Below are 27880 nucleotides of genomic sequence, written 5' to 3'. Positions count from 1 at the left end.
GAACAGGGTCACTTAAAGGGCAACCTTTATGAAGCAAACTCCCCCGGAGAAAACCAGTCTGGTCGTGGACGAAATACAGGACGGAGTACCGAGGTGGGTTGTTCCTCGGACAAAAGATTCAGTGGATGGATTTTAAATGTGAAGCCAGAAAGAAACTGCTCATGAGATTTGTGGTAAGGAGCACGACGGATTATATTCGCGGTGTGCTGTGATATTAGCACATATTAGGATACAAATACCCATTTAAAACCCCTTTCCAAATCACTAAACTAACCTGTCAGTCTATAGATGGATGAAATCTCTTCCTGTCCTTTATGTTCAGCTCTATAGTTTGTCCAAGTACGATAAACCAGGTTCCATAAATAATCTACCAGCAGAAATTGACAGCTAATGGTTAGAAATTCATTTAAATATATTGTTGCGTTTGTCCAGAGTTGAAAAGAAAAAGGACTTCTGAGCTGGCACATTTTAGGGCAGGTATGGGTGGGAAGAGATTAGCTCATGGGAGTAGATTTGAGGAAGCGGTTGATAAGCCCACAGGAAATGGCGAGCTCCACCACAGCTGGTGCAGATAAAACACACAATGGATGGATAAGTCTGTGGAGCTTGCAATACGCAGGAGGACACAGCCGATGAGGCAATGTGAGAGGAAACATAAGGTGGTGTTGGAGATGGAGGGCCGAGGTTGGAAAGTGTGATCGGGAAAGTTGGTTGCTAAGAGTTTGTAGAGAAGTTGATCTGGGCGTAGACGTAGATCGGTCATTTGTGGGCGGAGTCAACATTAGTAGCGACAACAGTGAAGGTGATGATTGTCAATGAAGCATAGGCCTTAGCATTGTTCGTCTTTAGCATAGCAGTTGGCACTGCAACAAAGCAGTAGGGGTTGGTCAGGCCGAAACCTTAATCCAAAATGAAAATGTAAGCTTATAGTTGTGCATTGCATGCACTTTTCTCAAGTCTTAAACATTCCATTTGTCAACAATAAAGTCAGATGTTTAAAGCGCTGGCTGTTACAACCATCTGTATGGTTCAGTTGCACAATTGCTTTGGAGAATACTAATACTTTTAGTTAATGCAGGCAAGTAGAGAGAGACCTGAGGTAGAAGGGTGCTTGTACTGTATGTGACTGTAACTTCATACAGTTTTGTATCAATCATAATCAATGGTTGACCTCCGTTTTTTTAATGCTCGTTAACAGTTATGGAACAAAGAAGTGGCCGTGACCCAGCTAGCTAGCTAGCTAGCTAACTCACAGAGGGGTTGCTCTGAACTAGCGTTCCTCATTGATGACAGCCAAGGAAAGCTATTGGGTGGGTCAAAATTATAATAATGTTTAATGCAACAACCTGCAGAAAAGTAATGAAATGTCTCTTATGCAATTCAGAATTTAAACATTTATTTGGTGGCTCACTTGCGAGCCATTGGGGTTCAAAGGTACCACCTTACATCTGCGTAGTCAAACCTTAAAAGCTAATAAGGAGATTTAATTGGCTATTGTACTAAGCCAATCAAACTGCTACTGCATCATTCCTTTGATGCCTGAATTGGCACTGAATGGAGGCTCACCCCGGATTATGACACTAGGGTTTTTGCTTCCTATTGTGTGCGCTTGTTCTATATTCAAGCCCCTGGCAGGCGCTGTGCAGTCTCTGTTAACTCCCATCACCCCGCAGCAAACTGAGAACCTTTGCCAATCTGCTGCAAGACGAGTGTGTTTGTGGGTACGCCGATGTGCGAGTGCAGGTGTGACGTCAACCGTGATCCCTTGAGGATGGATAAATGATAAAAAACGATGTGATTCTTCCCATCACATCCTCTCCCCTGTTTCAGAAGACGGTGTGGAGGCGGAGGCAGCAGTGACGGAGAATCTGCGTGGCTGTTGGTTTGCCTGATGCCCCCACAGACCCCGCCGCCCCTAGTCTGAGCCCCGGGGCCCCATGGGAGAGTTGAAGACGCCTCTTTTGTCACAACACTGACAAGCCAAGGGGTGGCCGTTCCCCAACTGCCCAGAGGTGACAGAGCTGTGGAGAAGCACCCCGACCTCAGCGCCACTCGCTCTGTCAGAGAGCTGTCAGTCCCAACACCACGGGAAGGGACTCGCATGAAAGGGTTAACACACACCACTCGCCCACGCGTCCGTAAGCACACACACACAAAGATGGTGTCACTCAAGCAAACGGGGTATGCGATCCGACAGAAGATGGAGGGTGCTTACGTAACACTTGAATCATTTCAAAGGTGTAATTGGATGCCTGTTTGGGTCGGGTGTAAGAGGCTCTTGGCACTGGCAATATCAAAGCTGACATTCATCAAAGTCTGCCAAAACACAAAGTTATTTATGGATGGGGAACAAACTAAAACCTACAACAAGGAAAAAAAAAATCAGACCTGATATTCATTTATTTTACATGCAAAACAAACATATCTGGTACAATGTTTCTATGAAAATGTATATGTAGTAATAAAAGGTACTGTAACTTCACCCAGAGTTTCATTTTAAATACTGCTTACTTTCCTTGTTAAATGCAGTCAAGAAGAAATATAATATATATATATATATATATATATATATCTATATATATATATATAGATATATATATATATATATACTTTTTTTCCTTCACATTATAATTCCCCAAAATAAATTGCTTTCAGAGGGAAAGAGCACATTAATTCAAAAAGACACATTAATTCAAAACAGATGCAAATTCATGTTTCGGAAAAAGTGGTTGTCTTCACACAAAAAAAAAAGAAAAAAAAGAAAACTGAGATAGATGATGGATGTGACACAAGCTCTCATCTAAGGATCAAAGTCCCTTCATCCACTTTGGTGTCTGAGAACAACCTACGAGCGATCGTCTCTCGCTGCGTCATGACTTCTCTGTGTAAACGAGATGTAGACGCAAGTCCTAAGGCCTCATGCACATCATTTAGTCTACAGTCACCATCAAAAAAGTTGCATAAAAGGCACAAATGGACACAAATACTGAGATAAAAAAAAAACAAACACTGCTCATTTTTACGCAACCAAGACAAATCACGTGATTTTTTTTTTTGTGGTGAGAACATCTTTAACATCTTCCAACTATCAGCAATAAATGGCTGTTTAAATGTATTGTGGCCTGTTTTTGCTGCCTGAACCTTCAATATTAACATACCATTGAAACATGAAAACTAAGGCAGCACACCAGATTATACACAAGACAGATTATATATATTGAGGCATTGGCGTTATGAATCAATTGGGCAGTCTAGGCTGCCAATAACGACTAAATATCAGGGTAAGGGGCAACACATCAGCCATATAATCAATCCATTCCCTTGTTCAACTTTATCCCTTAGGTGGTTTATTTCCATTTGAATTTCAAAACAGTTAAGACTAATTAAATCACACAAATACTGTCTCATTAGAGCAATAGCAGAACTGGAGGAGCCAAAGATCATTTTAATTTCTTCAAGTCGCCCGTCTTTGTCCTTTGACGTGAATAAAACCCACTTTCGAGTTCACTTCGAAATATTCCCCGGAGAATGTCCTCGTATTTCACACACTCTTACTGTAAACACACACTCAGATTCAGATTTAGTGCAGGAACGTTACCAATGCGTCCTTCTTTGTGCGCAACACATGTGAGGCCTCTGCAGCTGCGGCAGATAAAGGCAGTGGTCTTTTATTGGGTCTTTTTCATTTCATAGTGGTTTCCCAGGAAGTGGAGCACACGGTCTTGTAGTGTAAACTGACCCGGGAATGTAGAACCGCGAGGCTCTCTTGTCGGTTGTGCGTCCGCACCTTTTTACAGGCACTGTGTAGTTTAAAGCTCCTCAAAGAAGGCCACCCTGGACTTGGTGCTCTGTAGTGTTAGCTGTGGAGGAGAACAAGAACGACAGACAAGATGAGGATTTATATCTGAGGGTGGAAGTAAACAAGGACAGAACATACCGCAGAGTACAGCGAGCAAAATCAGTGACCCAAGGGTCATTGAAGACTAATTTCACTGAAATCATCACCAATCATCAAGTGTGCACAAGACCCAACATGTGTGGCTGGTCAACGAGCTTATAGGGTGAAAGCAGATTATTACCCAACGTGTATCATTCAGTTTGGGTCCAGCACTCCTAGATGGATCTCTGTAGTTCTGGGGAGACGGCTGCACTACTAAGTCTTCCGAAAATCATGGACTCTTTCACGAGATGAAGCTGTTTTGTTAAATGTTCCGCAATATGCTGGAACATTGTGAAAAATAAACATTCTTTTGGCTGACTTGTGGTCAGTTTAGCTGCATCTCTAATGTAGACAAAAGCACAACACAATCCAGAAGTACAAGTCACTTGTTTCTCTTGAACGATCATAAGTGATCATAAGGAGAGGATATCTGGAGAGAGCACACCTTTGTGCAACCAAGTTTATTCTGGTTTTAATGAATACCGAGAAGATATGAAGCTTTATTGTTACAATTTACTCTGAAAGAACCAAAACAGCAAAACTACATCTGTACGTTTTTCGAACCCTCTACTACCGCAGAGACGATCAAAGAAGAAGATCAATGCCGGTCACTGTTAATTGTTTTTCTCCCCGTGTTTAAATGAAAAAAATTCACTGTGTTTTAACTCCTTTTAGCACCGCTAAAGCATAAGTGAGCGCTAACGACCAATTGACTAGGGCAAACTTTTTCACCCTCTTCGACATCTGTAGGGCAGAGGGAATTAAGGTGGCTGCCAAAGTAAATATTTAGACAGGGGGATGATGGAGGACAGTTTGGGGAAATCCAGATCATTTTAAGGGAATGTGTAGATGCAGGGGACTTAAGCAAATCCAAACAGACAATGTGTGGGCAAGGGATGGATTTGCAGCTTAATATTTACAGATCACCTTCTATTGTCCCTGCTGACAGGCAGCTCTCTACTATACCTGTGAGTGAGTGTGTGTGTGTGTGTGTGTCATTGTGCTCCACGCTGCCCACAGGCTGAGCAGGAACTCCAGTGTCACTGTTGTGAATGGCACAGCAGCGAGCTATTTTTCCCAGAGAAGAAATCCTTTCCGGATGTCGCGTTGCGAGGAGAGCACAATGAGAGCGACCTAAGCGGTCGACCTCCTCCGTGCGCCGCCGCTTCGCGCGGCCTGGACGGACCGCCGCGTTTTCCTCTGTGCTAAACTTCACACGGAATCACCGCAGCTCTTTGTGTGATTGGGCTGTTGAGAGAGTGAAGTCGGAGCAGAACCTGTGGCCCGGTAGCAGCGCAACAGGGCCGTGTTAAGGGGTCATTCATGAATCATCCAGGGGGGGGGCGGGGCAGGGGGGCGGGGCAACCACTCCTGATGCTTCTGGCTCAGTGACAACGCGACACACTGCGATTCAAAGGGGATTTGATACGATTCAGTGACAATGAGGAATTGATATATTGACTTTAAAAAAAAAGTAAACCAAAATAGATTTGTTATTTTCTCAGCGTTTAGCTCCAAATACTGAATGAGGAATGATGAGATATGCTGGGCAGCAAAGACCGGGAGGAGGAGCACTAAACACGGATGTAACAAATGCTGGCTTTAAAGTACTTCTAAATGCATTCAACACATTCTTTAGAGCTCAAGTACACACACACACACACACACACACACACACACACACACACACACACACACACACAGGGCTTTGGTGAGTCACAGTGAACATAAACACAACTTTTGTTTGTTGAAGAGACGACAGGTTGCCCACACACACACACACACACACACACACACACGCTCGACGTACAGGAGAGCAGTGAGTTGCTTGTGAAGATCTTTTTTTTTTTTTGAACAACTGCATCAATTTTTTATTTTTTTTCCCCCAAATTCCAGCAGAATTGACGTCAGATCTTTGGTTGAGTGATGATGTTGTCAACTGTTGTATGAAGGTGCATATCTTTTTGCCTCCGCGCGGCTCTTAACGTAGAGACAACTGCTCACAAACAACAGCAACAGTGCTGACGGGGCTAACAATGTACACCTGAGGGGGGGGGGGGGCAATTAATTTTCCCAAGGGGCCACATGGAGGGCCGGATCAATACACTGAACTCAACCCTGCTCGATATTACTCCACCTCTTTATAGACAGTAAAGTGTATGGTTTTGATAAGCTGTGAGTGTTAAGAGTAAACACTATGATCAGTGGTGGAACAGAACTAAGTCTATTTGCTTAAGTACTGTACTCAAGTACAAATTCAAGGTACTTTACTTGAGTATTTCCATTTTGTTCAACTTTGTACTGGCAGCTTTAGTTACTTGTTACTTAAACATTTCTATTTACTACCCAAACTGAACAACAGTGTATAAAGGAGTGAGCAGGAATAATGATCCAAACAAATATATACACATATGTAATATCCATATATAATAGTAAACAGACAGGGATCATGTTTCTGCAAAAATGAGTACTTTTGTTACTATTGTTTGCAGTCCAATGACCTCATTTTCTGTTTTTCAGTTCAGTGCGAGAAATCTAGTGCGTGTTGGTGAACGAGTGAACTGAAGTCAGGTTGAAGGTGTGAGGTGAGACGTGAAGGACAGCGACAGAGGATCTGGATCTGGACCTGGATCTGTTCAACCTTATCACTGAGAACCTTTGCTCACATGTGTAGGTCGATGCAAAGAGAACCGCGGAGGATGGGAGAAGTTCGGATTACAGCACACAGAGAGGGAGAGCCACTTCATTCTCTGCACAGGACGCCATTACTCCACTACATCTTTACATTGCAAACACAATGCCCTGAATCCCATAGACAGAATTGTATAGAGGTAGATGTCATAAGATTTCTGTTGCAACGGATCATAAAACTCACGGTTCGGATCAAAGATCAGATCAGTACGAAAGAAGACCTGGATCAACCGAGGTCCGTTACCACCACTAGTTCTGCTACCTATTGACTTTTTTTGAGCATGTATACCAGATGCTAAAATGTACACTTGTATGAATAGATGAGGTATGAATGGAGATAATCAGACAGGCACACGGTGCTTTTTGGAGGAATCCTTCGAGGGGTGTGTTGCGCTACAATGCGTGTCGTGTGTCCGAGGATGCAGGCGGCCGAGCTGATAGCTACCTTTTTAAAGTTGCTGTGCTTGCTGGTCCCCTGCTCGGCGTTCTGGTTGTGAATGATGTCCAGAGGAGTCTCCCTCTCTTTCATCTTCAGGCTTTCGATCTCCGTCTTCAGCTCATTCAGCTGCTCCTGCAGGTGCTTGCTCTTCTCCATGTACTCCACCCTAAGCACGATCAGATGGCATGTTGGGAGACAGTTTAATAGATGCTATGTCCCCATTAGACCTGACTTTAATAGCTGATTAATTTTTCATAGCCATTATATGGCGTCCTAGTTTTACTCCTCTTAATAGGGGCAAAGGCACAGAGCTATAACCATTATTGATAGTCATGAAGCTCATAATGTTGTATAATACCCAATAAGCCAAACAATCAATGATTTGTAAAATATAAAAACATTTAAAAAGATTGAAAAATAATGTCTAAATGAACTTATTCAAAGGCCTTCTCCAAGCCAGCAATACAAATGGAACCCGCTTTTTCATTAAAAAAGAAAAAAAGATCACGATAAATGCCAAATTATGAAAAATGTATGACTTTTACAATCAGTTTTCTAATATGTGCAAATAAAAAAATGCAATTGTAATACCAGAGAACCTAAAAGAGCCGTGTGCAATTAACTATAATGGTAGATGGCGTAAGAGAAATACGATTTTACAAAATAATAGTGACACTTTTTGGAAGAATCCAACTGGTCACTATTTCCGTAAAATGTGTTAAATTTTGTATCTCTATATTCCACCGCAGTCTTTCTTCCTCTTATGAACAGTTACTCACCAACCTGCCTTTATTTCACAAACCTAATTACCTGATTACGGTACACGACAACAGAGACCCAGATAATGTATTCAACTCCACAGCCAGGCTCATATTTCTGAGTCCAAGTGCATTTTTTTTTTTTTTTTTCTCCTCTGTCTGCAATCACTGATAAAAGCTGGAACGCTGGCAGTGACATCAGTCACAGCTAATGCTGAGGGTCAATTGCCTGAACTCCCGAATCAGAATGTGCATATTAAAAAGTGATTTTGCTCCTGAATCGAGTTAGATCTTTCTCAAACGCGTTCTTTGTGCATTTAAAATGACTCTAAAATAGATTCATTCATTAGAGATCTGATCCCGTCTGCGGAATAACAAATCCAATTTTGCCGAGGCCCGAAATATCAGGCGGCATCACGCAGGGCGAGGCCGGCCGCTCACTTCTCCTTCTCGATCTCCATGGAGAGGCGTTTCATGTCGGTGTCTTTAAAGTCAAAGCTGAGGTTCTCCCTGCTGAAGCTCAGGTCGCGAGGCATGCTGTCAGATTGCAGTCCAGGGCCCTGGGAGGGGAGATGGAGAGAGAGATTAGAGGAAAGGAGGCGATGTAGACGAATTGACAGGAGGAAAAAACTGAAAATGGGGCAGAATAAAGAAGAGGTGGGAGGGACGGAGAAAGGAAAAAGGACAGAGGAAAAGACAGGAAGGGTAAAATAAAAGCACAAAGGATGAGATAGATGGCCATTTGATGGTCACGGATCAAGAGCACACAAATATATATATATATATATGCTTTCAGATCCTGACCGAATGTCAGAAATGCATTGGCCACATGTCACCTCAGGAGTCGGCTGGAAAGGAAGTGAACCTAATGCACAATATAAATGTAAATTCATTGGTTGGCCTGTGAATCCAAACTACAGTGTGGATACACTCGAACCTAAATGCGGTCCGGCCGAGCAGAGAAGGCAATTTGACCATGTCCAGCGGAAATAGGAACGGAAAGTCACGCGTACTTGTGTGTGTGTGTGTGTGTGTGTGTGTGTGTGTGTGTGTGTGTGTGTGTGTGTGTAGATGCGTTTTCTCGCACGAGCTGATGAACTTGTATAGGGGAGTTCCAGCGGCAGCATGTCGTTTATTTCTATGTTAAGGCTCCTCATTCATAAGCGTACAAGCTAGTATTTCTCTATCGACGGCCAGCATCTTAATATGTATCGAGGAATGTGTGTGTGTGTGTGTGTGTGTGTGTGTGTGTGTGTGTGTGTGTGTAAGCAGCTGAATGTGCAGTGTGTGGGTTTTTAGCATGTTGGAAGCTCTTGCGTAGGCTGCCTTATGTGTGCTGCCTGTTCTTACGCAAGTAACTCGTGTGTGTGTGTGTGTGTGTGTGTGTGCAGTCAAGCTAAAACTATATGGCCATTTCCATACCAGTAGCCGTTTGCAGCCGATACTCCTGTGGGGTGCTACTGCATGTACATTTGTGCACGTATTGCATAATCTATGTGTATTAAGCCTGGTCTGTTTCATGCAAGGCTGTTGACATAGTTGATCATCTTTTTTTTTACTTTCAATGAATCCCTTTTATTTTTGTCTTCAAGTATCAAAGAATTAAGGAATGTGCATCATAATTTACCACGGCTCACGTGAGCGAGATGACGTAATGAATTGTTAGTTGCATATTATCCTGTTAACATGTCACTAATGAATCAAACACTGTGTGTTGTTGAGTGTGAGTGAGTGTGTGTGTGTGTGTGTGTGTGTGTGTGTGTGTGTTCTATGGTCCGTTACCGCATAGACGGTCCTGCTGGTAATCTCCAGCAGCTTGTGCTTCGCCCTGCGCTCCGACTCCTTGGCATCCTGCAGGTCCTGTTTCAGCTGCTCAGCCTCCTTGGCCCTAAAGGGGAAGAACAAAAAAAAAAAAACAGACAGACATATGCAGTTAATACTTTAATTCACCTCGAATCCTTCAAAGGGAGCACGATTTATCTAAATTGAATCCCAAATTATCTTACATAATCGCGTACGTCGGTACTCGACGAACCGGGAACGTCACTTTGTTATTACCCGGGTGATCAATGTGTCGCCCGGGCAGACAATCATTTCTGACTCCATTATTTCACCATTGAGTTGGCACACAGAGGTGTAAGAACGATATACGCAGGTGATTACATTTCTTTTGATTGTGTTCCTGAAGCACTCAGCAGTTCCTGGTTGGTGTGGGGGAGCAACGTGCCTCAAGGGTTTGAGTGGACATAGTCATTTACACGTCGAGTGTTACAGGTTTAAATTTTCTCCGTTTCAGAAAGTGCTCATCCAGAAATTGCAGTTGCTGGCAAGTGGTTAATGGCACCCATTTTAAATGATTGCCTAATAAATTGCAGAGGCTGTGAAGTGATATTTTTAGTATCTGTGTGTGTATATATATATATATATATATATATATATATATATATATATATATATATATATATATATATATATATATATATGCTGTTTTATTATGGAAACCACTCGTTCTTTTCTACAATGGAGTGTTGTTTCTCAGTGCTGATCAGAGTCACTCATAAATCTTGTTATCCATCTGACCTCTGAAGAAAAAAAAAAAAAAAGTCAACACCACATATAATAACTTGATTTGAACCGAACAATAGAAAATGACAAAATGGCCTTTTTAAGGTGCAAATAAAACACCGATTCAGCACTGTGGAGCTTTCACTGTGTAGTAAAAGAGACCGTTTTGATAGGGACTCCCACCAGCAATCGATACAATTAAATAGCACAAATTAACTGCTGCACCTCGGAGGAGCGGAGCCGCTGAACAAAAAGCGTTGCTCCCGTTTTCCTTCTGAGCGCAGCAGTGTGGCTGTAACCGCATGATTACCTGCTGCAGTGCGAGAACAAAGCCTTTAAAATTAAATGATTTTAAACAAGTTAGAAGTCCTTTGATCGAGCTATTAGCGTGCAGCCGCGTCACCTAGCTCTCTCCGCCCGCAGCATATCGACTGACTTCTGTTCTGCTGAGCAAACGCGAACGCAGCGGCGCGGCGCTGCACCTTGGCATTAAGCGGCATAGTAAGTCAGAAACATTCGGGAGGCTGACGAGTGGAGGAGGTTATTCAGGAACAGTGTTTCATGTGTCCTTAGTTCGAGGTAAAGTAAGATGTGGGGATAAGTTATTTAAGGATTTTTTTTAAAAAACACTATGCATGCAGTGCATGTGCGCGCGCGTGGGACGGATACAAAGAGAATCTGTGTGCGAGAGACAAAGCCACACAGCAGCCAAAGCTGGATCGGAATCACATTCGCCGCAGCTATGGATGGCGCTCTCCAATTCATCCACTTCTTCCTCCTCTCCCCACCTCCTTTCCGATTCCTCGGCCATCTTGAGGGCCAGCATCTCTGCCTCCAGCATCTTCTGCTCCATGAGCCGCCGCTCCTCCTGGCCACGGATGGCGGTCACTTTGATGCGCTGCATCTCCGCCTCGGCCTCGGCGGCTTTCTGGGCCAGCAGCTTTGCCTCCTCCTCCGCGATCTGGGCCTTCTCGGCCAGCAGGTCCGCCGTCTGCTCCGAGCGCAGCTTGGAGAGGAGCGGGGAGAGGAAGGTCAAACATGAGAAGGGGGGGGGGGAGACACGGGAAAACAAAGTTGGTATGGGAGCGACGATGGGGAAATGAAGCAAAGAAAGAGAGATGGAGTGAGTGACGGAAACAGAGAAAGAGAGTAGAAAAGGGGGGAAGAGGGGAGTAGAGGGAGGGCTGTGCATGAGTAAAGAAGGAGCGAAGGAGGTTGACTGAGGGGAAAAAGGGGAACAGTGAGAAACAATAAAGGGGAAGATTGAGCAAATGACATTCAAAACAGGATACACAGGGGGCAAGTGAAGTGAGGATGGTGGATGTTTCCTTCTGAGACTTGGAGTATATGTGACGTAGGCAACAAAATGGTGGATTTTGGATTAAGCTAAGCACTTGAATCTTACCAGCGCGTCGTTGGCCATGTGAGCCTCGTCCTGCAGCTGAATCAGCCTCCTTTTCAGCTCGTCCCTGGCTCTCTCCGCCTCCTCCCGCAGCTGCTTCTCCCTTTGCAGACGCTGACTCTCCACCTGAACGACACAGAGACGGGCGGAGCGCGGGCGACGACGGGAGCATATGGTGGGAAAAATGAGCGGAAAGACGGGGAGAAAAAGAGGAAGAAACAAAAGATGGATGGCTAACCCCACCTCCTCCTCTTTGTCTCTCCGTTAACAACGTACCTGTTTTCTGGCCCTCTCCTCTCTGGCCTGAGACCTCATCTGCTGCACTTCGAGCGAGTCGACCCGGCGGCGGCGAATGAACAGGTCGTGGTTCCCTATACACAACTGGAGGATCTGCACGGGAGAAACAAGCCAAGAACGAACGCTTCTGTATTCAAAACAACGTTTGGTATCCCAAAAACTCGAATTCGTCAAGCTACTTTTTGGTATTTTTTCATCAAAATCACCACGAGAAATGATAAACGTCAATCATCTAAAGTCACTAAACTCACCAACTTGTTGACTCTTAGCCGTGAGGAGTTGAACTTGAAAACGTTGGTTTTCTTGTCCACAGGTTTGATGGTAAACTAAACATTGAGGAGACAAGAACACCTTATTTTTCATCAAACCACAAAAGAAAAATCACAATATTCATATAAAAAATGTATTTTCGAAGCAGCGAGCACGACAGGAAACATCTTGATATGTTAGTTTTTCAAACCAATAAACTACAATACTTAAGTATCGCCAACATATAGCTCCATATTCATGTTTCTTTATTACAATGCAAGCGCTGTGTGCCGCTAATCTCCATCAGGAAGAACAGCAGCAGAGTCTCCCACCTCCTTGTCGCTGTAGGAGATGTTGCGGATCTCATTCCACGGGAAGGAGCACTTGGGCGTCAGCCTGTTGTCCGGCTCGTAGATGTGCAGACCCAGGGCGTCCACTCCCAGAAGAAGACCCGTTCCCTTTTTATTCTAAACCACACGCAGCACAGTCGACAGAGCTTAGTGAGCAGTCGCGGGACCATCCATCCGGCCAACAATTTTATTTGTGCTCGCCAGAACTATTTGTTAAGAGCTGAGCCGGACAGCGCCAGTTGCGGGGTGTGTATAGCCAGCCTGGAGTTGTCACACGCTACAGTGAATTACTTCAGCTTTTGGTTGACTTGTTGGTGGTATTTTGTAAATGTCTCGGCCTTTTCGGGAATGCGCTGATCAAAACCCGAGCCGTCAGGTGAGCCTTTGTTTTTCTTAAGGGTTGTGACAGGTTGGTTTTCGCTATGACTCACCTGGAAAAAGATCCGGTGCCGAATAGCAGTTAATATCATTTCAAACATTTCAACATTTCAAATAATACATTCAACTAAGGGACAATTTACAACAGCCGAGTCAAGCTGCTATACCCCCCCCCCCCCCCCAATGTCGTTTCATTACCACCACAGTGAAATTGACTTGCCTCCTAATCTCCCACATTGGCTGACATTGTAAGGATATAGCGAAGCGGCATTGGCTCACCCTGATTAAAAAGTAATTGACGCCATACATGTCCAGGTCCTGGGCTATTTTTAAATACTCCATCTCGGCTTCATCCCTGATTCAAAGACAAGACGTAGAGAGAAAGAGATTGAGAGGGATCCAAGGGAATTGAGAGGAGAGGGAGGGGAGGAGAGGGGAGGAGAGGGGAGGAGAAGGAGGAGGTGCAGAAGTGGAGAGGAAAAAGGAGATCAGGCCTCGTTTCCTCTGCTTTTGAGTGTAGCATCTGTCACGTTGTGTGATCTGTAAAAACTCAGCTAAGCACAGCACTGACACAAAACACAAGTATGATTCGCTAAACAGGCTTTCGGGGTCATGCTCGATGGAAGAGAAGACTTATTTGGATGCCTCCAAGACTCTAAATACTGTGAGAGATGAATCAAACTCGTCTCTGCCTCTCTTTCTGCCGCCCGGTTGGCAGATCAGTTGTGATTTCAGGGTCATCTCGTGCAACAACAACAACAAAAAAAAGAAGAGCATTAGCATACTCAAAAATCAGGGCATGCATCCGACTAAACTTTTAATAACTTGCTGTTTGATATGGGTGGTGGGAAATTGATGAGTTAAGCTTCATCAAAGTTTAAACAGGCAAGATTGCATTATGCCAAGTAAACAAATCTAAACTAGGCTGGAGTACATTCTGACTTTGGAGCGGCTCTGAGGAAATATTAATGGCTTGATTAATGCTGTGGAAGTGTGAAGCGTTGGAGATGTGCTCCGTGGAAAAGAACATGCAGAAGCAAGTAAGCCAGTTACTTTGATGTTAAAAATGTGTTTCTCATCAAGTTTGGAAAGACTAAGAGCTTCAATAAACATTAAATTAACATTTTATTTTATAGTATCAAAACCCAGTGCCAAAATGTCTGGTCACATTTAAAATTGAGTTTGATGGAATAATTTGAAATCAACTAACCTATGTTGTTCAATGGACACCTCTAAGAGGCTACAGCCACACTAGAAGCACTGTGAAGCTGTAGTAAATGCTAAATGCTATGCTAACACGCTGATGCTTCCCAGGTCTTAAGTTTACCTCATCTCATCTCATCTTCAACCGCTTATCCGGGATCGGGTCGCCGGGGCAACAGCTCCAGCAGAGGACCCCCAAACTTCCCTTTCCCGGTGCCACATCAGCCAGCTCTGACTGGGGGGATCCCGAGGTTCTCCCAGGCCAGTTTGGAGATACAGTCCCTCCATCTGGTCCTGGGCCTCCCTCGGGGTCTTGTCCCAGCCAATTGTGCCTGGAACACCTCCCTAGGGAGGCGCCCAGGTAGCATCCTTACCGGATGCCCGAACCACCTCGACTGGCTTAACGTTATTTATCACGCTAACATTTGCTTGTTAACGTTCAACAGCTGAGGCTGATGGGAATGTTTTGCAGTTATTTGGTCGTAAAGCAAAGTACTGGACAAAAAACTAAATTTGACGGCGATGACTATGAGATCCCCAAAGTTACTGCACTTAATTCTAAAGGGGGACATGAATGTGTGTACCAAATTTCATAATAACAATCCATCCCATAGCCGTTGGGACATTTCACTCTAAATCCCAAATGTGGGAGGAAAAGTCAAGGGATCGCCAATATTATATATCTTCTGGGAACCATGAATGTATGTCCCAAATAAATGTCATGACATTGAAAAGTTTGACTGAACAACAGACAAAAAAAATGTTATTTCTTCAAAAAAAAAAGTATCTCAAGACGAAAAGTTATTGTTTGAATTGATACCAAAACGCAGGTACTGTATTATATATTCTATATCTATCTTGTAATGATAGCCAGTCCTAGTGAAGGCAGCTGACTTCCCTCCTGTGCCCCCATCACACTGCATCACTAAACTATTAAAATGCTGAAGGTGTCAGGACTCCCCTCTCTCTCTCTCTCTCTCTCTCTCTCTCTGCTGGGGTTGAAAGGGTTATTGATCAGCACCAGCGATGTCAATTATCACCTTCAAAGTGCTGCGGTTCACTTTGGTTTCTGAACTCCCTTTCCAGCTCCAAAACTCCCCGACCCACGGGAGTTTTAAAACACGCCGCATCCCTCACACTTACTCCCTGTCGATGTTCAACTTTAGCTCAGCGTAGCGGTGGAGCAAAGTGCAAAAACAGGCAGGATTGCATTCTTGTCGTTTGGTGTTAGTGTATGATCTTGTTCAAAAAAAAAAAGTAAATTCACTCATTAATGCTCCTTTTGAAAAACTTCCCTACAGAAACAACTTTTTTTTAGCTTTTTGCAATCTCGTTGCATTAAACATTTCTTGTGAAACCAAGTTTAAAGCCCATCCTATGTGAACTTGAAATTCGCTGATGACTGCGAAACTTCACAGTGGTGCAGCTCAGTTTTTTTTTGTTTTTTTTTTACCTCGTCCTTCCCCTGTGCTCTGCGTAACACGCCGTGATCCTCTCCTCCCACATTTCTGCAGTCATCTGGTACAAGTCGATCACCTGACAAACATCAACACAGACGAATGCGTGCAGAGGATTCAGTGTCCGCTGACATCATAATGCAGGTGTGCGCTGAGACAAATAAGACAAATAAGACAAACGCGCAAACGCCTTCGCTGGTCGATGACATCGAGTAACACCCGGCTGTTACTCACCCTCTTTGGAAGCAGGTCCTCTTCAGCCAAGAAGCCCGGTTTGTGAACATCGGGGTCGTAGCCTCCGTACTGCAAAACAGAGCAAAAGGACCAAAAGGATTAAAATCACTCCAAACTAATGGCCGCTATCCAGCTTCCCTCCAATAACAGGCCAGACTATGTCTCTCCCGGGAGCTGTTAATAAGATGAAACTACAGCGGCTCTCTCTGAGAACGAATGGAGGCCGGTCTGCCACGGTGTCATTAATGTGCACCGCGCACACACACACACACACACACACACACACACACACACACACACACACACACACACACACACACACACACACACACACACACACACACACACACACACACGGCGGCCCAGTTGTTGGTAGACGGTGTAAACGATGCTATTAGAGATATCTCAGAGAGAACGCCGACTGATCACTTATCCTCACGGAGCCGGGATACAAATGACATGGAGCGTGTTTGAGAGAGATATGGACGGATTAGGCACGACTGAGTGGTGGTGGTGGTGGTGGGGGGGGGTGTTCCTTTGGGCTACAGTGAAACTGGTGGAAGGATATTAATTATACATGGAGCTTCCATTTATACAAAATGGGCTGTGGATTTATGGAAGCAGGTTAGCTTGAATCTTTACCAAAATATGTGCATTGCGGTGTGCCCTGCATATGTTTTTTAAATGCTGTTATCTTTTGTGGAAATCTGATTTTATCAAAGAGTTTTTACTTTAGTAAGGAATCTAATATTTTGGCCGAGTCTTTTTAATTTAGAGTTTTTGAGCTATTTTATTTTCTTAATATGTCTTTGTTCAGACTAATGGAAAGAAAACATTCTAAAAACACATAAAGGTATTTGTTTTACCACACTTCAAAAAACTTCATACAAAAACTCATCGTCTTAATGTAAGTAATGAGCTGGGGAGGTTTCATGGTGATATCTATTAGTTTAACATGTTTTCTATACACTTGTAATGTCTTGCCAAATGTACATCTCCACTTCAGTAGCACTTACATACACCAAACTTTCCAGTTTCATTGATATCTACATTCCGAAGGTTTTTACTGAGGGGTTTGTTCATATATCATTCATAGCCTGATTTATACAACATTGTATTTCCCAAAACATGGCGAAAATAGTTTTTTTTAATAGCTAAAATACCTTGTATTTGCTGATTTTTGCAGTGAGAAACCTTTGAGCCTAATATATGTTAACAAAATAAAACAATGAAGTGCAGATTTTGGTTCGGGAAATGCACGCACATAGCATGTATTCAATAAGATAATGCACAATTTGCAAATTCAAACACACAATTTCAGAAAACTTGTAATAATTGTCTTAATGGTACTAATCAACTGGGGAAGTTTCGTGACGGCATCTATTGGAGCATGTTTTTTTTTACATCCTCCTGATGAACTTCTCCCTCGATGACTATTGCTCTTTTGGTTTCTACCTTGGGAGGAAATAGGAACTCTCGTTCCCTAAATCACTCTGAGCCTGACGCCAAAAAAAGAAAAAAAGGGTTTTCGGGTAGCGTAAGCTGCCGCTGCTGCTGCCGCTGCTGCTGCTGCTGCTCAAAAAGCCGTTGTAATTGCACTCAAAATGTCACTGTTGTGTCACCTTCACCTGAAGGAGGAGAAAAATATACACAACAAAGAAATTGTCTCAGAGAGACGGGGACTGAAACCGTAACCACTTATTTTGAGGCGACATGTCGTCGTGTTCGGAAGGGAACAAACACACAATTAAGCGCTTAAACAATGACGAGAGATTACAAATGCAACTTTGAGCACATTGATTGTATTATAACGGTGGGCCTGTGCTCATTTGCACACAGTCATTTAGAACCGTTCACCACTCGTGTCGCTCTGATCAACCTCCTCACTCTATGTTGTTTTGTTTACAGCGCTACTTCTATTATGAGGTGTAATTGGATTTTATTCGTCTGCGCGTCAGTCTGAAAACTTGTACTTTACGGAGCTGAATTTAATAAGCTCAACCCACAGACTGGACATCCCGGAGCAGCGGAGCAGCGCTAACAGAGTGGAGACGCCGAGGGACATTTAATTAGCTGCTTTCCCTTAAGTTTCCCAGCGCCGACTCCCTCAGTTCCTCACCTGTTTGTTTGTGACTGCTGCATAATTGACGATATATAGACGTATGGGAGGTACCCTGGGCTTTTTGACAGCGACAGCGCTCTAAGAGGCTCTCTGATTACACAAGAGAGGGACGACCGCGTGTCAACAGCTATCACCAGCGGTGACCGCTGACTAATGGGTGCATTCTGTTCAAACGGATCCATTTGCAGCCTTTAATTGAGGAATACAGATTTCTCATAGCTAGCCCATAAAGATACACTCTGAAGCTGTGTCAACTCTTTGGAAATGCTGTTCATATCTGATGTGTTTTTTTTTTTAGCGGCATCGCTCGTACTTTTCTTCTAGCGCCAGCGTGGTTTTGAGGAACATGACTTGACAAATATTGCATAGATTGCCATGAAATTTGGATTAATTGTGTTGGTGATCCCTTCATTTTCATTTAGTGGCGTCGTGAAGTCAATGTTCCCAGTTGCCCAAAGATTTTGGTTTATGCCTAAATATCTTAAAATCAGCATTTGCTGGATATTTATACCGTCTGTATGTATTCACAGTGTAACCATAGACTGTGTATGTATTGCGTGGTTTTATAGCTACACTTTTCAAAAATGATTTCCCTTCTCAGGTTACACTTCATGCCTATAAAACTGTGACTGAATTGACACGTCTCTCCAGCGAGCAGAACTAAAATGTCTACATCATATTATTGTGATATTTCTACCCCTCAGTGTTATGCCGGCTCGCCGAGGCTGTGCTGGGCCTCGATAGTGTGTCAGTTAAATCAGATGAGTGACGACGGATTTACATAATCTCAAGGCAAAGCCGGCAAATTCCACAAGTATTAAACGGCATATTGTGCGGGCCGCGTTGAAACTGAAAAGCGCCACTCTGTTGCTGTTTACACAGATTGGAAATATATCTCAATTAAATCCTATCTGTGTCACATGCTGTGAGGTGACAGATAGTGACACAGCTGACAAAGCAAACATGCTGCAGCCTAGAAGCTGCCTCATTCAGTTCTATAGAAGCTGCCTCATTCAGTTCTATAGAAGCTGCCTCATTCAGTTCTATGGAAGCTGCCTCATTCAGTTCTATAGTTTAGGTGTAACTCCTGTTGAAGCACCCCTTTAAACCACAGTGATTCCCCACCGGTGTCAAACACTCCCATTAGCTTGTCGTGTCCCTCCACACTCGGCTGGACCGGCGTCTCCACCCCCCTCCGTGGCGTTGTGGCCGAGGGAGTCGTCCTCCCTCCCTCCTCGCTCCCTCCCTCCCTCCCTCCTCGCCGTCCACGCCAGAGTGACTCTCAGTTTCTTGAACGCTCCCCGTCGATCGCCTCCTTGAAGCTCTGCACCCGCTCTGAATAAAGAGCAGGAGGCGCTGAGACCTCTGCTCAACTGTTGGCTCACAGAGCGTTCGCATGCAAATTTCCCACAGGGAAAAAAAAAAAGTTCAATCTGATGACTTTGAACATTTTATACATTATCAAAGGGTTTCTCTCACCTACTGGGGACTGCATTTGCTGTCTCAAAGAGGGTTTAAGTCTGAATAACTGCACTTTTTAGACATTTTTATCGTCTAAATAACGAATCAATTAATCAACAAAAGTAATGGCAGATGAATCGTGGGAAATAATTGTGAGTTGCCCTAAAAAGCATATTAAAGCACTTCATAAATATAATGTGGCTAAACATTTTTACTGTTCAATATAAATGGGAAAACAATAATTATGATAGATAATAATTAACTGGAGATGAGCGTTCAATGCTTCATATATGGGGCAATCAATATATTGTTACATACAGCGTGTGTAACAGTGTCCATCATCTCATACAGATGGGTTGATAAATTGCAGATTTAATACGGTACAAAATGACTGATGAATGAGTGACGAAACAGTACGAGTGTCTCTGGTGGACTGAGGTCTTGAGATCCCACTGTCGGTGCATGCGTCTGTGTTCAAGGTGAAATGACTGTAAGGAGGTCAGTTAGAGCATTCGTGCTCCACTATACCTTGTATTGTCACCTTCATTCATGGACTCTCTGTCAGGTAATGTCAGCCGGCTTTCATGAACCCCTGAGTGCGTTTGTTATGAATTATCACCATTTTTTTATTTTTTTTTTACCCCGACTGGAAACTGATTACACACACGGATTCTGCGTGCGTACCTGAACGGAGTCATTATTCACGTTATTTTATAAAAAGTCTTCTTTGTATATGTACCCTTTATTGCTATCTTCAGGCATAATCGTGATTAAAGATGAGCAGAGGGAACAAAGTAGATCCCGCTGCGTGTGATATACTCCACTTTACGGGTTACACAGCGGTGCTGCACACACAAAAAAAAAAAACCTCAAGGAAAAGAATGAAGGGAAAGTCTGCCAAAAAGCTTTCCGGCAGCTGCACTGCTTAACGAGTACCTATCTCCTCCTTTACGATGCCAATTTACTCACGTTGGCTCTAATCGAGGTGGACTGCTGATTAGATGAAAACAGATTGTGGCCCCATGTTTTGTACCGGGTCCCGGATCCGAGGCCGCTGACAGCAGAGAGCACGGGGCTCAAGCTCATTTGCTGATTTTTTCTTCATCCGCACACGGTCTCTTTTTAACCTCGGCCTGTTAAATTGGCACAGGGAAAGGCAAAAATCTCTGAGGGCTCCTTGCCAAACCTTTTTGAGGTAGAGAGCTCCGGTCTCACTGGACCCTGTCCGCCTGTCAGAAAAGCTGCACCTCACTCTCCTTATCTTTTTCTTGGGGATTTTCAGAGAGATGGGATCCTTCAACCAAAACGGCTGAGATCGCCGGGGGTTTATTAAGGGAGCTCTTTCCTGTGGAGTGCTTTCCATTAGACTTCAGGTAACTCGTGGTTTTGATCCTCGACCAATAAATCAAATGACGGCTTTCATACGGGATAACAGCATTTTCTAGTGCTCATAGAGGACGCTTAATGCAAACTGTGACGCAATGTAAACGCACAGAAAAGCACATATTATATAATACAACAAGTACACTAACTTCTAGGCCAACATGCAAATCTGAACCTTTGTGATCAGATGACTGAAATAACCTCAAACTGGCTTCTTTCAAAGATGCATTAGTTCTAACACCCTGTATCTGCTCCGCCACCTTCCATCTGCATATTTTAAGTTATTCACTCACTACCCAGAGCTCAAAGTGAGGAGAGGAACATACTGTACACTGACTGACACATTTACCTAAACAAGTTGCACGAACAACTCATACGTTGCAACATCTGCTTAAGGAGAAAAAAAAAAAGGCGGATCTGTAGTCTGGTGGTATGGTGGCGGATACTTCTGTATCTCTTGCATGAAGATGAGGGATGACCATGTCAGGTCATTGTGATGCTGATTCCCAGGTTTATTTGCTCCACCTCAGCTCCGTCTGGGAGTGTGTATCTCCTATGGGGCAGCCACTTGCTCCCCAACCGAAAGGGAAGGGATTGATCCCCAATTGTCCCGCAGAATACCACATCCCCCCCCCCCGACTTGGAGGCGCTGACCCCTCAATCTCCGCTTCCTTAAACTGTACACTGTCACCGCCCAAAGAGAATGTAACGCAGACGTAATCCCGAGGTCACCAGCGTCTTATTCTCGCTTTAATTAAATGGGGATTATGTTGATTGTTATTTATTTAAGATGTTCTACCAACTGCGGATCTGCCATGTGGCTGCTCCAAGAAGTAGGTGCTGCTTTAGCTTCTGCATTTTAGTACAGTACTCCTGTTTTTTTTACATTTCATGCAAGGCCCTGTAGCACTCCCAAGAATGTAAAAAGAATCAATACTAAACTAGCCGGTGAAGGTGTATTTTAGGTGTACCTCCTCTGGTCCTTATCAGGACTCGGACAGCAGAGTTCCGGATCAATCGTGGGTGATTTATGTCTCTCTTTTTGGGAAAACCAGATAGGAGAAGATTACAATAGTCAAGCCCGCTGGTGATAAAACATGCGGTCACTGTGCACAGGTCCAAGAGATAAAAAGAGCTGCACTCTGGGAGTAATACTACTTTTTTCAGATGAACAAACAACTGAAAGTATTGTCCACAAAAAGAATCCATGTGAAGCAATTTGCTGGGTCAACAGAACAGGGAATTACCATGCAGATTTTTAAATAAAGATGAATTATTATTAATAAAGCATTAACTGATCTTGCTTGAAAACAACTGAGAGTAAAATCCTGAATTCCACAAGAAGCACTTACCTTGGCGTGGACGGCGTAGGAGGCTAGCAGCACCGAGGCCTCAGGCGGACAGTGAATATCCTCCTCGAGGATCTTCTTCTTCACCTTAACGACATATTTTCAGAATCAATCATGCAGCTAACGTGTACTCTGTGCCATTTAGTTGTCGGTTATCATCGAAGTCGGGACATCTGCTCTTTGTATTGATTTCCATGAGAGGAGCAAAGTGATTCCTGTGACACGGCGGACCTGGAATCGGGGTTGACGGGTGATCGTGGCGGAATCAAAAAGACTTGACACCTTTTGGAGAGAAGAGCGTCAGTGGAAAACAACTCTCTGACAACTGTGCTTCTAACTGCCAGAACTTTATTCCCTTCATTTTATTTCGACAAATATAAGAGCCCGATAAAGCTAAAACATTCCTAAGGTACACTGTGGTTATTATACGCTGCAAACTGAGTGAATAAACGTCCAGAACTGCTACAGTACACTGGCACTTCTTCTTTTTTTTAAGAGAAGTCTGGAAAACAGTACAAACTGTGCCAAATAAATATTGCAACAGTTAAGTATCATAGCCACACGGGGACCTATTAGACGCCGAAGCAGGAACCGTGAACCTAAGCCAACATTATTTCATGTGTTCATTAAAGCTGCTCCGAGAATATCTGCCTGCTAGTCAGCAGAGTATAATGACATGACAGAAATCATAATTAGAGAGCGCCGCCCATTTTTGTATAATTCATGTCATTTCTGTGCCTCCGGCTACACAGAATACACTCCAGCTAGTAAGAGCGGCAAGTTCAAGGCTCGCTTCTCCATTTCGTAGCTTATGGAAAGAGCGTTTCTGTGTTTTACAAAGTGTTGACTCGACCCTCGTGGATCCCAATAACAACATGAATTCTTAAAATGGCCGGCAATCCCGTTTAACAAGCTTCCTCCAGATTTAAAGCGCTTCGCCTCGTCGGGTGTCACTTCCCCCCCCCAGCTCCGTGGCCTGTCCGACTAATTCAAATCATCAAACAACACAGAGAGCACAAAAAGACAGAACCGTAAGGTGAGACGGTGCAGACGTGCTTCAGCCGTAGTGGGCCAATTTAGAGCTTTAACCCAGCCCAGTGGTGCTGTCTACTCGCGCTTTGAACTGACGAAAGGTGTGGAGCCAGAGGTGACAGCCCCTGATCCAAGAGGATCTGGTTTACAAATGAGACGCCGCTGTTGCGGAGATTGCGGGGCCGAGGTGACGAAGACGTCTGTGAGCGCGGCCTTAAGTGTGTGTGTGTGTGTGTGTGTGTGTGTGTGTGTGTATCCCGGTCGCTGATCATTTCTGATAAGCACTAATCCAGCTGTCATGCCTGTGACACTATCTAAACAGAGGCCTGCTCCCGACGTTACGGGAATTAATGAGAGCGGAGTAATAAGGAGACAGGCGGTGCCGGGCCCGACGCATTAGTATTCTTCTCCCCTTGTAGCCGGGCAGCGCTCGACACCGTTGAGCAATTTGTCGGCTCTGGCCTTTTTGTTTTCTTTTTTTTTTTTTCCAGCAAGGTTTTTCCCCTCCGAAATAAATAAATCGCTTGAACTATCTCTAAACGGATTACGGCCACAGAGAGACTTTTTATACGCCTTAAGTAGACAACTGTTGAGGAGCACGCTTGCTGTCTCGAGCCATACGACTAAACCAGCACAATGGGCTATGAATGCTACGGGGGATAAGCGTCCCATGGAGAATATGTCATTAACCGGGCCAATGACTGAGCCCTTAAAGCCTAATTGGTAATTGATGAATGTGGCTGGTAGCATTGGACGAGTGGAGCGCGGGAACAAATCTCATTTCTCGCGAGGGGGGAACGGTGTGGCGGGAGCCGCCCCCCCCCCCCCCCTGGAGAGTATAAAGTGGAAAGAGAAAGGGCTGCGGTGATATGTTGCGCAATGATTCCACATGGCTGCGCACGATCGGACGTTTGGGAAAAAGTGGTTTACAGGGTGCTCGTCAGAAAACCCTGTGGACGTGCGCCCCCTGTTGGCGCCGGATCGGAACAGCGACGACGCCGCAGATACAAAATATGCATCCGAGAGAGAGAGATCAGCCTAAATGTAGAGAGCATTTTTGAAAGTTTTTAAAGCGCTAACACACCTTTTTTTTTAAAAAGCATTCATTTGAACTCATCTAAGAAAGATGACACCCACTTAAAAGATGTCTTCTTCTTTTTAAAGTCAGGAGCACAAGCGTCCCTCTGAGAAGATTACGATCAAAGAAAGAGAGGCTTTGAAAAAGAAGCGTCTGGCCGCTAGTTAGCCACAAGGCAGGAATCCTCAGCTTCTGCTCTGAGGCATGTTGGATTTCAGGTTTACCTGTAAGCCTGCTGCAATTTCAACTTAAGAGGGCAGCGGGGAATGTGTCAGTCAGAACCTTCTCTTAAGGCCTTTAATGGCACGACAGACAGGACCGCGACATGGCGAGTAGTAAACAGTCCATCTGTGCTGAAAGAACACTGTGCCTATTTAAAAGCAATGCTTACACACCGAATCATTTTCAATCTCAGGTGTCCCCGTGTGCACAGTTTACCTGTAGGAAGAAGAGATGCTGCGTGATATCTTGCACTAGCTCCTCCTCGGCGTTTTCAGGGTAAAACTTGGCCAGGAAGTGAAGGGTGATCGGTTCCTCCTTCGGCACCTCCTGATCCAGAACCTACAACGAGGAAACCCCGAAAGAAGTCAACATCTGCACCAGGCGTTTCCCTTTTCACACTCGCTGTCGTCTTTACCGACAACGGTCACATGTGGCTGTTTTTAAAGACCAGTACAATCGCTCACCTTCTTTTCCATTTTCAGCCACGCTACTGTGTCCTTGATGTCGTACCGGAGCCCAAAGAACCACGTCTCCCTCAGTCCCAGAGTTCGGCACACCAAGTCAAAAAGGTCTTTTCCTTTCCACTTGACCTGAAACGTGACATGTTTTAGTCTTACACAGTTTACTTAGTAGAGAAAAAAAGAAAAGAAAAAAAGATTAATTAGCATAATTGGTTTAATTGGTTTATCCTGCAGCTGAAAATCCAGCCTGTTAGAGCTAAATAATGACCGTATAATTCACGTCCTTCGCTGGCTGTCCCTAATGTAAGTGAACCATGCCATCTACTGAACGCATACATAGTAGCACTTCCACCATGACCTCAGCTGAGTGAGGAGAACGTGTGTGGCTCCCTGCTGTGAACCTTGAGGTGTGCGGCGGGCACATCCGGGTTTAGATTTCCTTTCATCTCTGAGCTAACTCTGGGTGGAAGCTCCTGTCAACTGCATTCAAGGTTAAGAAGAAGAAAAAAAAACTGCTGGAAATGAGGAAATCAGCTCCACCGGGGGGGGGGGGGGCAATCAAAAACTGTCATGGCTGAATAAACATGTTGTCTATGTGACCGATACCCGGTTTAAATGCTATTTACAAAAAAACAAAAAAAACATAAGTGGTGCAATTATCCATCCGGGGCACAGAAAATAGAAACCTGCAACTAAACATTACGCTGCTCTGTGTAATTACCAGCGTTGCAAACTTTGGTGGGGTTCCTCCCCTTTAAATACAGAGGGAGTCGTTTCGATGGCCTTTTTTTTCAGTTCTGGCATGTATCATCAACGAAATCATATGCTGAACCAAAAAAAAAAAAAAAAAAAAAACACTTGCAAGTAGAGCAGAAATAGAACCCTGAGACCAGCATGGATCAGTGTGTGCTCTACTTCTTCACGAGGGAGGTGATTCAGCAGCATTGCAGCAAGTCCTACACTGCATTGAGCTTCACCGGAATGATCGTGATTCCACTGCTGCATGAGACAGAGATGCATTATAACAGATGCGGGGTCTTTTTTTTTTCCCTTCTGTAGAATAGACCCCACCGTGCCAACTGCTTATTGTTCAGTTGGTTGCTGCCATCTAGTGTTTGAAAAGTGAAAACTCTCGTAGAGTAGTTGCCACTACAATGCAGTAGTGCATAGTAGTGAGTGGGAGAACTTAGAAAGCACTTTGTGTTGTTGTTGTTGTTGTTGTTGTTGTTGAATGAAATCATGAATCTGAAATCATACACACCTCGCAGCTGAACTCCATGTCTGACTCCGCTGTGCATATCCTGACGTTGAAGTTCCTCCTGGATTGTTTTCTCATCAGAGAGTTAAATCCCATTTTCGCTGATGCTAAGGCACTCGCCATTGTTGCGAGCAGCTGATAAACTCACTGTTCACGTGTTCAGAAGTGGTTGATTTCGACTAAACTGTCAAGGCATCGTGTGGCAGAGCTGTGTGCGCGTGTGACTGTCCAGCTTCACGGTAGCTCGCTCAGCTATGAATGGATAGATGCGTAAAAAAAAAAGCTAAAGTTCAGCTAAAGTTTATATGCGGCGTTCACTGACATGTTCTTGGTTTGTGAATGTCACATACACACTACGTGTTTTATGGTAGTTGTTTGTTTTATAATCTCACGTTATCTACAAAACAAAACATGTAGAATGAGCCGATACATATTGAAACGTCCTAAACTCGCTGCTAACGTTAGCTAGGTTCAATAGAAACTACAGTTTAAACTCTTATCTTGCGCTAAAGTTGTGCTCCTCGATGCCGTGAAATCCGTTAACGTTTTCATCTAGACGTCCGAGAAATGGTCAATCCAAAGTATTCCCCTCTGGACGGTTCAAAACACTTGGGTTGTTGCTTGTAAAGTGTGCTGTGAACGACGCGCTGGCTACCTGCTGCTAACCGTTTATCAACGATCTCATCGAAGAAGCAATGCTGCGTTCAAGAGCCGCCCAGAGTGTTGTAATAACATTGTAGCGCAACATTAACGACTTAACGAAGGCGCTTCTTTCAGAGTCAGAGTGCGTGGTATTTTGGTCTGAGATTGTAATACTATATCCAGGTTAATAAGGATGTTAAACATATTTAAGATGCGATAATCCTTTATTAGCCCCGCAGCGGGGAAATGTACAGGTTTACAGCAGCATAGTGGAAACAAGAGACAAAAACAAGTTCAAAACAATTATAAATGAGTAAAGAATATGAAATAAGTAAAAAAAATCCACAATAAATAAAATATTATATATACAGAAATGAATAGTTGTTGTATTGATTATATATATATATATATATATATATATATACTTTTGAATATATATTTATATTTATATTGTACATAGTCGTTAACTGTTTATGCTTGCATCTGTTGTACTTTTTTTGTTGTCCTCGTTTTTTGAATTGTATTCCTGTTTATTTGTAAATTACGTGTATGTACGTGGAGAGCAACGAAAATAGAAATAGTCAAATTCCTCCAATAAAGCTCATTCTGATTCTGATATACAGATAGAAGAGTTGTTGTATTACCAGAGTTATCATATTGTTGTGTATTATAATAGCATAAAATATGTGTAGTCTTCATAACAAACAATGTACCTGTGTTTTCTCTGTTTCACTTTCTGATTCTAATCGCAGCCTAAGGGGCCAGGTTATGCTAATGTGAACAAATACAAAAATCTAAGTGAGAACGAATCAAGTTCTAGGTGGGAAATAGTTTTTAGCACTGAAATTATTAGTCGATCAATCGATTAAATCGTTACTTGACAAAAACACACTCTGCAACTATTTTGAA

At 43.7% G+C, this 27880-nt stretch overlaps 1 protein-coding gene across 1 annotated transcript; it reads right to left on the bottom strand.

The window, feature by feature from the left end:
- Window positions 1-2382: 2382 nt before the first annotated feature.
- On the bottom strand, window positions 2383-26988 carry nf2a (NF2, moesin-ezrin-radixin like (MERLIN) tumor suppressor a). The gene is made up of 16 exons (XM_068720706.1): window positions 26333-26988; window positions 25075-25200; window positions 24827-24949; window positions 22282-22365; window positions 15964-16032; window positions 15726-15808; window positions 13349-13424; window positions 12674-12808; window positions 12344-12418; window positions 12072-12185; window positions 11799-11921; window positions 11182-11399; window positions 9611-9716; window positions 8270-8388; window positions 7077-7236; window positions 2383-3860 (listed from the first exon to the last, which is right to left on the bottom strand). The coding sequence occupies exons 1-16, from the start codon at window positions 26450-26452 to the stop codon at window positions 3810-3812; spliced, it is 1782 nt and encodes a 593-aa protein (XP_068576807.1). The 5' UTR covers window positions 26453-26988; the 3' UTR covers window positions 2383-3809.
- Between the last annotated feature and the right edge of the window lie 892 nt (window positions 26989-27880).

The sequence above is a fragment of the Cebidichthys violaceus genome, unplaced genomic scaffold, assembly GCF_023349555.1.
Source record: "Cebidichthys violaceus isolate CVI_PGR_0920_01 unplaced genomic scaffold, fCebVio1.0.p SCAF_26, whole genome shotgun sequence".
In the NCBI taxonomy this organism is placed as follows: Eukaryota; Metazoa; Chordata; class Actinopteri; order Perciformes; family Stichaeidae; genus Cebidichthys; species Cebidichthys violaceus.
Note: the sequence above shows the minus strand (reverse complement) of the source record. Positions and strands in the feature narration are given on the sequence as shown.